Source organism: Panthera tigris, chromosome D3, assembly GCF_018350195.1.
Source record: "Panthera tigris isolate Pti1 chromosome D3, P.tigris_Pti1_mat1.1, whole genome shotgun sequence".
NCBI lineage: Eukaryota > Metazoa > Chordata > Mammalia > Carnivora > Felidae > Panthera > Panthera tigris.
In genome coordinates, this window is record NC_056671.1 from 10,622,480 (window position 1) to 10,639,048 (window position 16,569).

General features: G+C 53.5%; 1 protein-coding gene across 4 annotated transcripts in view; it reads left to right on the plus strand.

Moving 5' to 3' along the window:
- The window catches only part of TPCN1 (two pore segment channel 1), a 61,111-nt gene that overhangs the window by 31,437 nt on the left and 13,105 nt on the right, over positions 1-16,569 (plus strand). For all 4 annotated transcript variants that reach the window (XM_042962476.1, XM_042962479.1, XM_042962477.1 and 1 more), the window contains exons 4-15: positions 5,005-5,181; positions 5,579-5,692; positions 6,497-6,627; positions 7,500-7,588; positions 9,581-9,615; positions 10,097-10,155; positions 10,429-10,528; positions 12,456-12,572; positions 12,828-12,952; positions 13,489-13,537; positions 14,077-14,140; positions 15,352-15,396. In XM_042962476.1, coding sequence (XP_042818410.1) covers positions 5,005-5,181; positions 5,579-5,692; positions 6,497-6,627; positions 7,500-7,588; positions 9,581-9,615; positions 10,097-10,155; positions 10,429-10,528; positions 12,456-12,572; positions 12,828-12,952; positions 13,489-13,537; positions 14,077-14,140; positions 15,352-15,396 — 1,105 coding nt within the window. The remainder of the gene's footprint in view (positions 1-5,004; positions 5,182-5,578; positions 5,693-6,496; positions 6,628-7,499; positions 7,589-9,580; positions 9,616-10,096; positions 10,156-10,428; positions 10,529-12,455; positions 12,573-12,827; positions 12,953-13,488; positions 13,538-14,076; positions 14,141-15,351; positions 15,397-16,569) is intronic.

Sequence of the window (16,569 nt, forward strand, 5' to 3'; positions counted from 1 at the left end):
TCTGCTACGTGCCCAGAAATTCAGTTCTGGCTCCTGTTCCTGTCCCTGCTCCTGTCTCAACTTTCAGTGAGGAGAGCCAACCCGATCGTGCCCAGACAGGGAGGGCAATGTGCGTGGGCTTTCCTGTGACTCCCAGCATGTGGCCCTGCCTGTCCCCAAGGTTCCCTGAGTCTGTCCGCTTGGCCTTCCCTGCCTCGCTCCCCATTCTCAGGCACTGACGGTCAGTTCTCGAGGGGGAGTTCTTGAAATAACATAATACTGTAGCATAATACTCTAATACTTAGAGATAGATCTTTATTCCTTTCCTGCCTAATTTGCTGTTGCTTTCACATTTGCTATTTCTTTCTTGGTTCTTGTTTTTGTTTTTGTTTTTCCTCTTTTTTTCAATAAAAACAATACTTTCTTTATGGAAGTAATACATGCCCACTGCAGTAAGTTTAGGTACAAAGGGGATGTGGCAAAAACATTCACCTGAGTCACTGTCAACATTATTTAGGAATAAGGGGTGCCTGGGTGCCTCGGTCGGTTAAGCGTCCGACTCTGGATTTTGGCCCAGGTCATGATCTCACGTTTTGTGAGTTCGAGCCCTGTGTCGGGCTCTGTGCTGACAGCATGGAGCCTGCTTGGGATTCTCTATCCTTCTCTCTCTCTGCCCCATCCCACTCATGCTGTCTCTCTCTTTCAAAATAAATAAACTTAAAAAATTTTATTAAAAAAGAATAATACAGGGGTTTTCTGTGTTTTGTAAAGTAATTTTAAAGTCACGTGATATGTACAGTTGTATAATCTGCTTTTTTTATAGTGTGTGACAGAAGCTTTTTTCTTGTTTATTAAAATTCCTAGAAACAAATTTTAATGACTTTATATCTGATAAATGGATCCTAATTTATGTAAACTGTCCTGAAAAGGCTGGATATTTTCCCATCTTTTATACTTCCCTTATTATATATTATGCATTTCCCTATTATAAATTAAAATCCGAGGACAATCCATGCATCGAGCTATTTCTCTCTCTCTTTCTCTCTTTAAGATCCAGGATTATTTTATTAGGAAAGCCTCTAAGAAGTGGAATTTACCTGATGGAAGGAAGCAACATTTTTAGGGCCCTTGATGTACAGCGATCAAATATTGTCCAAAGGGGAGACTGCCTCTTAACCGCCTGTCTCACCGTCTGTAGCATTAGTCACTATAATCTTGCCATTCTTGTCACCGTAAAATGTCAGTTTCCTGTGTGCATTGAGTAAGCGTGTAGATGGGGAAGTGGAATTTTTCTTAAATTCATTTGAATAATAATTCTCCCTAATCTTTTTTCTTTGAAGCAGCTCTCACATTGCAAGTATGCATGTGTGTGTGTGTGTGTGTGTGTGTGTGTGTGTGGTGTGTGCGTTTTAAAGATTTCATTAAATTCGGATAGTCATTTCATAGTTGCTCAGCTCCCTTTATGCTTCTCTTGTTTTATGCAGCATCACATAAGCTGTGTTCCTCACCAGATACATTTTGGTTCAGGTGAAAACAATAGAAATGCTTCCGGGACATTTTGGCAAGCTCGGACATGCCTGTCGGTGATCTGGAAGGGTGCCGCAGGGTCACTCTGTGCACTGTCACCTTAAGGTTGAATAGACGCTATCTAAGCACAGGATGGATCAAAACACAGAGTTAGGATGGCTTGGGGGACTTGAGAAGTCTGGTAATTCCTTCACTCCTTAAGCAGGTGAGAACGTCAGTAATGAAAATATCTGCCTTGAAGTGGGCACCTGCTGGTCAGTCTGACAACCCTCCAAGGTGGTCTGATCATCTCCCGTTCACTGACAAGCAGACAACACTCAGAGGGGCTAACGGAGCCCAAGGCCACCCAGCTAATAAGTTACAGAGCGTGGATGTAAACCGCGTCCAGCTCACCTGAAACAGTGCTTCTCTTCTATACATTGTTGCTTTATTTCTTTACCCGGCCACGTGTATCCACTTGAAAATGGGCCCCCGTTGTGGAAAAAGAGGCCACAGAACTGCAAGTATAGTATGATAATTTTTACGTAACGTTTATGCATCCAGACACACACACACACACACACACACACACACACACGGGTTCATATACGTATCTAGCAGCATACACCTGTGTGTGCACGCACATGTGCATAGATCCCCATTCCCATCTGGAAAGTTGTTCATCCAACTCGTAAAGGTGATTATCTTTGGCTGACGGAATTTTTACTGCCTTGTAATCCCGTGTATTATTTGAATTATGTTTACCAACAACGCGTCATTTTTTTTTTTTTTTTAATAAAAATCCAAGCAGAACTCAGACGCCTCTGAACGGTAGTTCACGGCTGTTTCACGTGGGGTGGGTTTAGCTGGTGTCAGATGGTCTTTTTTTCCTGCTTTGCCGCTGAGCTGCGGCATGGCCCCTGAACCAGGCTGTGGGTACGCTCGGATAGTTGGCCCCTTGCTCCTCTGAAGATACCTGGGGCCTGTGGTTTCCTCTCTTCCCAAATTGTACCTGTTAACTCACTCACCCTCGGAAGCCGGGTGCTCTGTGGTCCTGGCACCTCGCAGTGAGGAAATAAGGCCAGTGTTCTCCTTGGGGTTTGGATCAGAATCCAATGATGTGAGTAGTATTTTCCTCTATCCTTGTTGGTGGAGACCTCATCTGCTCTCCTGGCAATTCCAAGTCCTGGAGGTAAAGCCTGAGCACCCCCCCCACCCCCCCTTGTTGGTGGTTCCCTCTAGCCAGACCTGGCTACTTATTGGAAGATGTTACCCAAGAATTGCATTTTTTAGTAATTCGAACCAGAAGCTTCCCGGGCCACCCTGTGTGCCCCCCCCCCCCGCCACCTCCCCGGCCATGGCGGTGGTGGTAAAAACCACAGCCCTGCACAGATCACAGGGCTACGAGTGAGGCTTGCCGGCTTGCCCTCTGTCTGCCTGCTGGGATGTTTGTTCCCTTTGTCTGGCCTGCCCCTGTCGAGTCTGTGGTTTGCCTTTATTTTTTGGTAATGAAGCTAGTGATGTCTCTGGCTTCAGGGAAGTGACTCGTTCAAAGCCACCCTGCAAACCGCAGCCGAGGTCAGAGCTCCCCACCTCCCAGCTACTGGGAAGTCCCAGGACGGGCTGGGGTCTGGAGAGGTGATCTCTTACAGGCGTGGATCATCCTCCCAAACATCCATTAAACACCTCCTGTGTGTGCCAGGCATCGTGCTGGGTGAACACTGGACCGTATCCCCGGCCTTTCCTGCTGTCCTGACACAGGCTTGGTGAGCTGAAGCGGCCTCGGGGTGGCACGGAAGCCCACCAGGCCAGAGTGCTTTCCACGCTTTCCACGCACAGCGTGTCCCTCCGGGCCCAGAGCCGCTCTTCCTCCAGCCTGGCTGCCTCTTCCGCAGGAATCACTGTGGTGTGTTAGTTTCACCTCCCCGGAATAAAGGTTGTGAGGAAGGAGAGGGTGGTCTCGTCCCAGAGGAGCCGAATAGCTGGAATAGTTGAAGGTCTGACCTCATTCCAAGACAGCTGGAGAGCTTCCAGAAGGGCTCTGGGTCAGGGGGCCTGGGTGTCCCTTCCTGCTCCACGACTTTCCCCTCCAGGAAGTGAAGCCCGTGGGAAGAGTCTATGCTGAGTGTTCGTGCTGGAAGTGAAAGAGGCAGGTGCCCTCAACTCAGCACTGCTGACGTTTGGGGCTGGGTAACTCTTCGGCACGGGGGCCTCTCCTGTGCATCTTAGGATGTTTGGTGGCATCCTTGGAATTTGCACGCTGGTTGCCAGCAGCACCCCCAGGTGTGATGAACAAACGTCTCCAGGCCGGGATGGGGTGGAGGAAGCGGGGGGCGGGGCAGCGTTGCCCCTAGTTCAGAAGCACTAAAGACGACGCGTGCGGAACATTACCGGCTTTGGCTGCTGGATGGGGTGCTGATGGGGGAGAGCTGATGGGGTGGGGTGACCCTTATCGCTGTGCCCACCAATTACAGGGGGGCAGCGAAGACTCCTCCCTGCAGCCACCAGAAGGCTGACCCTAACAGGGAGGGTCAGCACTGGCCCTAGGGTGTCATCTGCTTGTCACAAGTGGACGGTTCCCAGGGCCCTGCCATCAGCAGGAGGCTCATCACAATCTGGTGATTGTGCGGCTCTGTGAGCTCAGGGGCCACTGAAGCTTCTGTGCCGCGATTTTCTCGTCTGTCAAATGGGACAATGAAAGCCCCTGCCAGAGAGGGATGTGGTCAGGAGTAAAGGAGTGTCCAGGGCTCAGGTAAGGGACTGAGCCTGGTGCCTGGCCGGGTGGGCACCTTGGTCAAGGTCAGCCCCTGTCCCATTACTGTCGGAGCTCGGGAATGAGGGCAAGGCCTGTCATTGTGGAGGAGTTAGGAAAGGAGATGAGTCAAGAAGTGAAAGAGGCAGGTGCTCTCAACTCAGCACTATACTTACTATATGTATATGTGTATATATAGAGGTAGTCTCAGGCTCCTTTTTTTCTCAATGTTAGTATCATTTATAATCATAATAACAGGTAATATCAACAGGGAGCCTATTGTATGCCAGACATCCTAAGTGCCCTACAGGAGCCCTGTGAGTAAGGACACGTGTTATAGCCCACTGGTAGTTGAAGAAGGGGAAGAAACGTTCTCCGCATCGTCCAGGGAGGAGCAGGGAAGCCAGGACTCAGCTGTATTTGCTTCCTCCCCCCACCCCCCCCGGCCCTTTACAACCCACGGGCGCTTCTGAGAGCCGGAATTTGGCCACTAAGGGGCTCACATGTGCCGCCTCTGTTCTCGTTCTCTCGGGGACTCTTTATTCTTTGATTCTTCCAGGCGGTCCTGAGGAAGAAGCCAGTCTCTTGAGGGACCTGACCGGGGTGCAGTCTGGTGAAGACAATACTTTGGTCTCCCATCGGCTTCCAACCCTGGCTCGACACTTCGCTCATTCGCCAAGGGCCCTCCTTCTCCCCCAGCCCCTGGCACCTCTTTGGTGCTGTGTCTCCTCGAGGCCCGTTTGCCCACACTGCTCTCGTTCCTTCAGGAAGGCGAGAATAATGACAAGTTCTTCACCCACCCCAAGAACGCCAAAGCGCTGGCGGCCTACCTCTTCGCACACAACCACCTCTTCTACCTGATGGAGCTGTCCACGGCCCTGCTCCTGCTGCTGCTCTCCCTGTGTGAGGCCCCCGCCGTCCCCGCGCTCCGGCTCGGCATTTACGTGAGTGTCCGCTTGGCCAGCCCGGAAGGGAACATTCTGGTAGAGCAGATGCCCCAGGTGGATTTGGAACAGAGAGGCCCGGGTGTGTGCCGGGGGCATCACAGAGGCCTCGGGAGCAGCACTGGATTGCCAGTCTTGCATGGGATCCCTGCTGGAGTGAATGCTGTCTGTGATTGGGCTTACTGGTACCTTCCGGGGGGGGGGGGGGTCGGGGAGGGGGGCACCATCTGATTGGCTCATGGAGGGCTGTGGGCCACACCTTGGTTCCAGGGGAGCAGTGCACCTGGCTGCGGTCCCGCCCACCGTCTGCAACCTCAGGGGAAAAGGTAGCCGGGTGTGACCGCCGGGAGGCCAGGGGGCTGGTGGGGCTACACCTCCTCCTGCCATCTGGTTGCAGGTCCACGCGACCCTGGAGCTGTTCGCCCTGATGGTGGTTGTCTTTGAGCTCTGCATGAAGTTGCGGTGGCTGGGCCTCCACACCTTCATCCGACACAGACGGACCATGGTCAAGGTGATGTGTCCGTGTCCGAGCGGCGTTTTCTCCCACGTCAGCTTCCGGCCTGTATCTTCAGTTCAATTCCAAATCCCCCGTGGGCCGAGCCCTGCACTTGGCACTGCAGCCCTGGGGCTCTGTCCTTGCCAAGCCTTGCCGAGCCTCGCCCCGGATGTCGTGGGGATGCTAACGGGAGCCACTGTGATTTGGCACCTAGCGTGTGCCCGGCACTGGCACAACAGCCTTTGCGGGAGATGTGTTACTCTTCCTAATTTATACCCTGCCGGCCAGACGAGAATGGGATCTAAATCCCAAAGGCTTGGGGTTCAAACCCAGGTCTGTCTGGCCTCCAAGCCCACGCGGATCAGTAACCAGTAACATACCCCTCTCTTCCGGGCAGCGAGTAGGCATGAGTCAGAGTGCGCTTTGCCGTGTAAAAAGCATGCACGCTTGTCCAGGAGAACGTGCCCAAGGAATGGCACATCAGGATGCCCTGCAGACGTCAGGGGCCTTCCCGGTGGGAACGGGGAGGGCTGAAGGCAGAGGGTGGGCAGATGTGGCCAGGCAGAGTGGCCGATGAGCTGCTGGGAGCAGGGCTTCATTCCCCCCGGGGCCATACATCTGTGCCAGCAGCCAGAGGGCTTGTGTCCAGGGGCTGCTCGATGTCGGGGGGCTGGGGTGGGGGGTGCTGAGAGAGAGCTGGAGAGAAGGGAAGGGCCTCTCGAGGCCAGAGTGGGCAGGATCTTGCCAGCCCTCTGTTCGTGGTGTGCAGGTGGGGGCTGGGGAAGGAGCTGATGGAGCTCTGTGCCCGTCCACCCCCAGACCTCCGTGCTGGTGGTGCAGTTCATCGAGGCCATCGTGGTGCTGGTACGGCAGACATCCCACGTGCGTGTGACCCGGGCTCTGCGCTGCATTTTCCTCGTGGACTGTCGGTACTGCGGCGGCGTCCGGCGGTAAGGCCCGGGGGACGAGACGGTCGCTATCCTGGCCTGGCCCGGACCTCTGGGCCTGTGGAGCAGGACCCAGCGGGTCAAGTAGCGATGGGATCAGTTCTGCACGCTGGGAGAACACACGCCCGCTCACTTCCTTCGAAGTGGACCCGCACAGGGCAGAAGGCGGTCCTCCACTAGGGTTTCGGTTTCCTGGCTCCGGGTCCGGGGCTCTTTCCCATCTTATTTGCAACCTCCTGGGGCTGGCTCCTCTCTCGGACACATTATTTGCCCAAACACAGCGGCAGTGACCTCTCAAAGCAGGCAACTGCACAAAGTCTGAGTGACTCAGCAGGCTGACCCCCTCCCCGAGCCCGGGGGCTGGACTCAAACCTGCCCACTAGCCTGGAGTTGAGCTTAGTGCTGCAGACCCCATCTGGAAAGTCTCTTGGCTGGGGTGCTGAGAGAGAGCAGGCTGGGCAGTTCGTTCTTTGGGCCCGTGCTTGTTTCCAAAGCTGGAAACGAGTGTCCCAGGACTAGGTGGCCCTGAAATGTCTTTGCGCGTCCTGCTCCTGGAAGCTCGGTGCCCAAGGCCATGCGCTTGGCCTTCTGCTGTTCCCCCCACTACTCACCAGGGCCCTTGCCTGCTTGGGCTCCGCAAGCAGGAGGAAGGGGCTGTGTGTGGCGTACCTGGCCCGGTTTTTCCCCGTCGCCCCCGGGCGGAAGTCCCCTGGGAAAACGCCGAGCGTGACGTCACAAACCAGGGTGCCGCGGGCCTTAGTGTGGTGTGAGTCGGGAGCCCCGGCCCCCGCCTCGCCCGTGGAGTCCCAGACAGCCCCCCGCTTGGGCCCGCGCCCCCTCCCCGCCTCACCCCTCCGGCCCTGCTGTCTCCCCAGCAACCTGCGACAGATCTTCCAATCTCTGCCGCCCTTCATGGACATTCTCCTGCTGCTGCTCCTCTTCATGCTTATCTTCGCCATCCTTGGTGAGTTCCCCGCGCCCCGAGGCCCTGACGGCCCCCCCCCCCCCGCCCCCGGAGCAAATTCGTGGTAGAAGATGAACTCGCTCTGACAGTTGGAGAAGTTCAGGAAGCTTTTACACGTGTGCAACACGCGCGACCTTCGGCTTAGGAAATGAAGTCTTAGGAGTAAAATGCAAAGCCCCTCTGTATCTTTTCATGACCCCCGGTCGCTTCCCCTCAGAGGTACCCCCCCGACCTAAGCCTACTACTGCCACGCGTATCTTTCTAGCTATGCTTTATATTTCCTGAAACAGCAAGTAAGTGGTATTGCTGTGCATATCAAAACATGTTATGGGGCGCCTGGACGGCTCAGCCGGTTGGGCGGCCGACTTCGGCGCAGGTCGTGATCTCGCGGTCCGTGAGTTCGAGCCCCGCGTCGGGCTCTGGGCCGACCGCTCGGGGCCTGGAGCCCACTTCCGATTCTGTGTCTCCCTCTCTATCTGCCCCTCCCCCACTCTCCCTCTTCCCCCCCACCCCCCCCACCTGCCATCTCTCAAAATAAATGAACATTAAAAAAAAATTTAAACAAATAAACATTTTATAGAAATGGTTACATGATGTGTGTGGGGCCCCTCCTGCAAGTTGCTCTTTGGTGGTTTCTTCCGTTGTTGGGCGTTTTCACCATTACACGTCACACTGTAGTGAACGCTCACGCATCGGCCACTGGCTCCCTCTTCGCCTCCGACCCTCCACCCGACCACCCCACTCTCTGTAGAACTTCCTTTGTGCTCCAAGGGGGCTAATTACCTTGAGGGCAGAACTTTTCCCTTTTCCCACTGGGGATTTCAAGGACTCAGGGCAATAGCCCATTCCAGGAGGGAGGAAACCGAGGGTGTTCGCACCCCAGGACCCTGGGCTATATCAAGGGGGAATCTCTTTGGAATTGTCAGTTGGAATTGTCCAGCCTGTGGATGAGTTTCATTTGGTCTGAAAATGTTGAGCCGACATTTGAAAATTAGATTTCTTACATGAGAATACAGATTTCTAGCCTTGAAAAAAATGGGTTTTTTAATTTAAAAAATGGAGGTATAGGGGCGCCTGGGTGGCTCAGTCGGTTAACCGGCCGACTTCGGCTCAGGTCATGATCTTGCGGTCCGTGGGTTCGAGCCCCGCGTCGGGCTCTGTGCTGACAGCACAGAGCCTGGAGCCTGTTTCGGATTCTGTGTCTCCCTCTCTCTGACCCTCCCCTGTTCATGCTCTGTCTCTCCCTGTCTCAAAAATAAATAAAACGTTAAAAAAAAATTAAAAAAAAAAATGGAGGTATAATTGACATACAACATCGTATTTGTTGTAGGCGCACAACAGAACGATTTAATATTTGTGTCTATTGTGAAAGGACCACCACAGTAAATCTAGTTACCGCCTGTCACCACACACAGTTGCAAATTTTTTTTTCTCTTCTGATGAGAACTTTCAAGACCTCCCTGAGCAACTTTCAAATATACAACAGAGTGTTGTTAACTCCTCAACATGCTGGACGTCCAGTCTTTTTTTTTTTTTTAAGGTTATTTATTTATTAAAAAAATTTTTTTTAATGTTTATTTATTTTGAGGGAGAGAGAGACAGAGCACAAGCAGGGGAGGGGCAGAGAGAGGGAGACACAGAATCCAAAGCAGGCCCCAGGCTCCGAGCTGTCAGCCCAGAGCCCGAAGTGGGGCTCAAACTCACAAGCCGTGAGATCGTGACCTGAGCCAAAGTCAGACGCTCAACCGACTGAGCCACCCAGGCGCCCCCATCCAGCCTCTTTAAACAGCAGACTTGATTCTTGGGCCACATGTCGCACCTGTTCCTTTGGACAGAGCGCGTGTTCTCCAGAGTGCTGCTGTCCCCACCACTCCCTGATGCTTTCCCTCTGCCCCCAGCACTCGTTTACATTTATTTGTGCAGTCCTTTGATGTCGGGTTTGGGACCTCTGCTCTAACCCTTTTTATCTGTGTGTCTTCTGCCCCCGTGTAGGTTTCTACTTGTTCTCCTCTAATCCTTCGGACCCCGTAAGTAGTCACCGTGTTTATCTGTTTCTTCTTCTATTTGGGGCCTATCCCCGCAGACAAGGGGGCCGACCTGGCGCCCCGGCCACATGAGGAAGGTTTCTCAGCACGGCTTACGGCTCCTTGAGGGACGACACTTGAGCTGGTCCCTTCCTTAAGCCCTGAAAGGGAATCCCCTTTCCTTGCCTTGAGAGGCATGCTTCCAGGATCAGATCTGGAACAGATTTGGTGAAGGGACAGTGGAGGGGCGCCAAACGGATGGCGCAGACATGTGATTCTCTAGGAAAACAGTCCCACCGGTTGTCTGCTTCTGCCAGAAGCGCAGAGTTCGAGGAGGCTGGAGGCGGCTGGACTCCGCATTCGCTCACCCCCCCCGCCATCCGTTAGGACTCCTTGGGAGGAGGGAGAGTGGATGGCGAGGGGAGGGGAAGGGAAGGGCGGGCACTCCAGGTGGCCCATCACAGCCTGCCTTCTCTCCCTCCAGTACTTCAACACCCTGGAGAACAGCATCGTCAGTCTCTTTGTCCTTCTGACCACAGCCAAGTGAGTCTGGGCTCTGCGTTGGCTTGGGCCCTCTGCCGGTGCCCCAGGGTCTTCTCTTTTCAGCAAGAATATCCCACACCTGAGGGCAGACAGGCGCTCGGGACACTGTGAGGGATGGGGGTGGCCCAATGAGCTCAAAGCTCGTGGACGTGGACGAGAGGAGGGGCGGGTGGGGGTGGGGCTGGCAAGGCAGAGAGGAGAGATGTCCTCCGTGAGGATAGAGAAAGGGAGAAGGCAGCCGCGGGGCCCTGCGGTGATGCTCTGCAAATCCAGTTTCCCAGATGTGATGATGCCCTCCTACTCCCGGAACCCCTGGTCCTGTGTCTTCTTCATCGTCTACCTCTCCATCGAGCTGTACTTCATCATGAACCTGGTGAGTGAGCGTGCGTCGTGCCACCGGAGCAGCCGTCCCAGCCGGCACAGCGCCGGGCACCGCGGGAACGGAGAAGTCCGGCCCGCTGTCGGCCTCCGTCCGGGATGGGGTCCCAGGCTGTGGTCAAGTGTGGTGCGGTGGCGGACGCCCTGGCGGGACTTGAGTTCGGCTGGTTCCCGGTGGGTACCCCTGGGATGATACTGCCGTGGCTCTCAGCCCTGGAGCTAGCCCTTAGGTCAGGGTGCCCTGGGGCCGTTCGTTCTCCAGCAGATGTGTGTCACAACAACTCTAAGAGCTGGCACTAACGAAGCCTTTGCCAGGCACCGGGCAGAGTGCTCCGTACGTGAGGATTAAATGATTCTCCACAAAAATTCTGGAGGTTCTGTTATGATCCTCAGCTTGTAACTGAGGAGACTGAGGGCCAGACTGACGAAGCAACTTGCTCACAGCTGCACAGCTCGGGGTGGCCAGGTGAGCTGGTCCGATCCCAGAGATCTGCCCTTAACCGCTCCCCCTTACTGCACCCACGTGTCTGTTTCCACCCCATTGATCGGGAACCATTAGCAAAGCAATCCAGGACGCATTCTGCTAAGGAGAACGTCCAGTCCCCGCGCACCCTGGGAACTTTAGAGGTGTTTGCGGAGGCCCAGCTGGCCACCAGAAAGCCTCTTCCCATCAGCAGATGGCCCCTAGGATGAGGCCATTAGGTCCGTGTCGAGACCACACGTCAATGCCAGACTGTCGGCAGAGGCTTTTGTCAAAGCTTGTATTTATTTGTATCCTTCTGAAGAGCATTCCTCCGCTGGCCCAGGGTAGAAATGGAGAGCACCTCCCCTGGGGCAGACTTAGGAAGTCTCCTAAAAACTTGAAATCCTATCTATCTTTATATGTGGCATAGTTCTTATATCCTGTTGTCGGTTTAGAATCATAAAAAGATATTCTGTGTAACTGACTTGTTTTCATTTGTAATATAGTTCGAGCTGTGAGAATCTAGGGCACAGGTCAGCAAACTGCAGCCTGCTGGCCAAAGCCAGCCCACCACCGACTTCTATAAATAAAGTTTTATTGGCACACAGCCATGTCCATTTGTTTGCGCATCATCTGCGGCTGATTTCGTGCCACGGCTACAGGGTTGAGTACTTTCAACAGACACCATCTGGCCTTCAGAGCCTAGAACATTTGCTATATGTCCCTCTCCAGGAAAAGTTTGCTGCCCCTCCCTTGATCTAAAGGAAGAAAAAATGGGGGACCAGTTCGAAGGGATGGAAAAGACCAGGGAGTGTCCCTCAAGATATTTTCGAGAGAAAAAGAAAGCGTTTCCAAAAAAGCTTTCTTTCAGATATGATCCCGCCCTCCCGCTGCCCTGTGATAGTACAGACTGTGTCGTAAACATTCCAGCCCTGGAATTGGGCAGCCCGGCACTGTTGTGCCCTGGAGGGCAGGCCACCTCACTGCCCTGATTTCTGGGGCTGTGCACGAAGCCGTGACTCACCGGGACTGGGAGGGAACAAGGGGGCGAGTGAGGACCGTCCTGTGCCGTGACGCTCCTTCTTGCTCCGAGGTTGGGGCGGACAGCGGCTCCCCGGCCATCAGGCTGGGTATAGAATCCAGGGCGCCCCTCTAGCTGTTTTCCCTTAGAACACTGCCCAGCCAGGCGTGAGCTCAGGTGGAGAGAGGCAACCAGGGAAAATACAATGACGTCTTCACGTATCCCAAGAGAGGAGACTCACAAGTGGCCGCGGGTGGCTTCCTCTGCAGATGCCTGGAGACTAACTTCCCGTATCCCCGAGGGGCAGGTGGGAGGGTCCTCTCAAGCCCCCCTTCTGGGGTGGCTGGGAGAGCACCCTCTGGAGGCAGAGGACGAACTCCCCGACTCCTTCAGGCCCCGCCACGCAGGGGAGCCAGGTCCTGTGTTCTTCCCTCACAGCTTCTGGCCGTGGTGTTCGACACCTTCAATGACATTGAGAAACGCAAGTTCAAGTCCCTGCTGCTGCATAAGCGAACCGCCATCCAGCATGCCTACCGCCTGCTCATCAGCCAACGGGTACGGAGGAGTGGGGGGTGGGGCCGGGGAGGGGACCAGTCCCTGTTCTCTCTCGCTGGCCCAGAGTAGCGCCTAAGCACGGCCGGGCCGGCAGCTTTAGAAACCAAGAGTTCTGCCCCTGGGAAAACCCGAAAGAGCCAGATGCCCTGGGATCCCTCGTTGTCCTGGGCGTCCAGAGTGGCGGCCCCCAAGGGAAGGGCAGTCTGGGCTCTGTGTTTCCCTGTGTTCGCATGGCCCTCTGTCCTCTCCCTGCAGAGGCCCGCCGGCATCTCCTACAGGCAATTTGAAGGCCTGATGCGCTTCTACAGGCCCCGGATGAGTGCCAGGGAGCGCTACCTGACTTTCAAGGCCCTGGATCAGAGCAACACATCTCTGCTCAGGTAAGAGTGGGCGCCAGGTGGGGCGGGGTGTCTGGACAAGGTGTTCACACGAGGGAGCTGGGGCGGGCAAGGGCCCCAGGAGGTGGGTGGGCAAAGAAGCTTCTGAGAGACTAGTTTTCGCCACAGAGATTCTTACACACGTAGATGGCATCGTTCACCCGGTTTCTTTTCACAAGAGGGCCAGCTGTAGAAATGCGAGCGGCTGAGCTCTGTTTGGGCTGAACGTAGTCCCAGCTGTTCCATTCAGTCCTCCGCCAGAGGAGGCTCTGTCCCTGGCTATCTAAGAATCCTAGTGACTAAAGCCATCAGTAGTCAGTATAGACCAATCGGATTCAGTGGGCATGGCACCCAGAGGAAGGAAATCAGCTGCCTGCAGGTAAGGGTCCCTGGGGCACTGAGGTGCTGAAGGTCGCAGGTGTCCCGCCCCTTTAAAGGTGACCACGGGTGGACGAGGGAGTCCTGAAACTCAGTGGCAGTGGGTTCTGAATTTTTTTTTTTTTTTTTTTTTTTTTACTTTTCCATGTGGCTTACAACAGCCTGAAGGACTTTTATGATATCTACGAGGTTGCTGCCTTGAAGTGGAAGGTGAGTGTTCTTACAAGACAGAAGACCAGAGAGGGAGCGGGGCTGATTGCTGGGGGGGGAAGGGGGAGGGTGCGCGTTGGGCGCACTGGCGGCCCGACTCCTTCCCACTGGAGCAGCTCGGCTCTCAGCCTGCCTCCCCACCCCCCAACTGCAGGGCTACAGGTGGCCATCCGTGTGCCCTTACACTTGCCCTGTAGCCTCCCGATTAAGAGCACCGAATCTCAGGTAGACCGCATTAGTTACTGTGTGACATCAGGCAAGTGTTGGAACCTTTCCAAGCCTTGTCCCACCTGGGAAATGGGATAACGATGATCCCTGCAGTTATTTCCAGCATCATATAAAAGGAAGGCACGTGCATGGTTCCATTTAAATGCTCAGTAAACTGGCTGTCTTTGTTGTCATTTAGATCCCCGAGTGTTTTCGTTCTTCCCCAAGTTAGCTGGGGAAGCAGGGAAGGAAAGCGGCGTCCTGGTCCCCCAGGGCTGGGTTCTGGTCGCCGGTCCTAACACCCTCTCTCCATGGCCCTGTCTCCTGGCCAGGCAAAGAGAAACAGGGAACACTGGTTCGATGAGCTTCCCAGGACAGCGTTCCTCATCTTCAAAGGTAGGGTTGGCCTGAATGTGGCATCTCGGCAGCTGGGGACAGATGGAGGTTTCCAGAGACCACAGACGAGCATCTTAAGAGCATATTCATGAGCTGTATGTGTGTGCTTACGCGTCTGAATGTGTGTGTGTGTGTACAAGAGACAGTGTGGCTACCCCAGCAGGCAAATAAGTGTTGGACTAGGAAGGAAATCAGCAACTTAAAAACCAGACCAAAAGACCTTTGCGGAATAGTCACTAAAGAACATTTACAAAGTCAGACAAAATGAAAAATTTCCACCTAGAGGTAACCACTGTTCATTTTCTGATGTGTTTCCTTCTGTGTTTGGTTATTTTTCTGTGCACTTTTTAAAAAAGATATTTTTATTTAGTTATTTTGAGATCGAGGGAGCGCCCGTGGGGACAGGGGCAGAGAGAAAGGGAGAGAGAATCCCAAGCAGGCTCTGCACTGTCAGCACAGAGCCCAATGCGGGGCTCGAACTCATGAACCTGTGAGATCATGACCTGAGCCGAAGTTGGACATGTAACCGCCTGAGCCACCCAGGCGCCCCTCTGTCTACTTTTTAAAAGGTAGTAGGATTCCATTATAGACTCGGTTCCCAACCCTGCCTTTTTACCAAATAATGTATTCTGACCATCCTCCTGACAGGATACGTAGCTGGTGTATGTGATCCCTTACATCATGCTTGCATAGCATAAAATTCAAAATTTGAACATCAAAGCGCCCATATTATTGTTGCCCCTTAGTTGAGTGCCACTTTCAAAGATCCAGTGAGCTCATGGGGCATTTCTCGTGCAGAAAGGCTGAGGCCTGGGTATGGGCCATTATGAATGAGAGTAAAGAGGGTATGTTCTATTTTGTGACTTCTCCCACAGCTAGGGCTTGGGGCACAGCTGTTATCCCATATCCTGTAGAGGGTTTTCCATCCCGTGGGATGATAACCACTCAAGTGGATGAATAAATGGTCCGGGGTCAAGGCCAGCAGCAGTGAAGGCTCCGCCCTGGCTCCGGGTTGCCCGGGCTCTCCCCAGAGCAGCCGTTGCCGGTGTGGTCTTGCCTGAGCACTAGCGTGGGGTCACTGTGACAGCACCCGTTCCTTCCTCGCCCCTGGGCCTAAACACCCTGGTTGCTCACGTGTGTGAAGTGTGTGGTAGGGGAATGTGTACTTGCACGTGAAGATTTCGCTATTAACATTTATTCTCTTCAAATAGGAATTAACATCCTTGTGAAGTCCAAGGCCTTCCAGTATTTCATGTGTAAGTGTGAAATACCACAGCTCCGGGCCCCTTCCTGCCTGAGTCTTTTACTGTTCCAGAAGGTGGAGAGGCAAGAGATTAGGCCTGCAGCCATGTTGTTGACTTTTTATTATAGCAAATTCCAAGCATGTATAAAAGCGGGGAGATGACCGTGAGCATCCACGGTCACCTGGCTTCAACAGCGGTCCCCCACGGCCAGTCTTTCTGTCCGTCTGTACCCTCCCTGTGGCTCTTCGACTCCTCCCCAGACCTGGAGATTTCGGACACAGATTTCAGGACCACAGGATGTGGTCAGTGGCTCTGCCACTTAAGTCTGTTTCAGTCTGTAGGTTTCTCTTCCATCCCTTTTTTCCCTCTTGCGACATTTAGTTGAAGAGACAGGATTGTTTGGCCCTCGGTCTTGTTTTTGTGTATTCCCCCCGTTGCTTGGTTCCTGTAACTCAGTGGTTCTATCTGGATTTGTGTTGTCCAATGTGGTGGCAACTAGCCATGTGTGGCTATTTGTATTTAAGCAACTAAAATGAAAAATTCAGTTCCCCAGCCACTTTAGCCACATTTCAAGTGCTCAGCACCACATACAGCTAATGACTACCAATTAGACAGCACAGAGAAGGAAATTTCTGTTGTCACAGGAAGTTCTCTTAGGCAGTACTAGTTGGGAGGTTTGCTTGAACTGAGACTTTCTTTTTTTTTTTTTTTAATTTTTTTTTTTAACGTTTACTTATTTTTGAGACAGGGAGAGACAGAGCATGAACGGGGGAGGGTCAGAGAGAGAGGGAGACACAGAATCTGAAACAGGCTCCAGGCTCTGAGCAGTCAGCACAGAGCCCGACGCGGGGCTTGAACTCACAGACCGCGAGATCATGACCTGAGCCAAAGTCGGACGCTCAACCGACTGAGCCACCCAGGCACCCCTGAACTGAGACTTTCTAAGGAGCTCTGGTTCCATTTAGTGGGAAAGGGTGTTTAGAGACCACAGTTTGAAATGCTAGAAGTGCTTACTGCTTGGAGTTGGTTATCATTTCTAGGCCTTTCCATGGACAGAGGTGGGATTTTGTCTTTGAAGATAAACCATATCCGGAGTTCCAGAGTTTCTGCTGACCTTTCTTTCTTTCTTTCTTTCTTTCTTTCTTTCTTTTTAACTTTTTAACTTTTTAATATTAATTTTTTTAT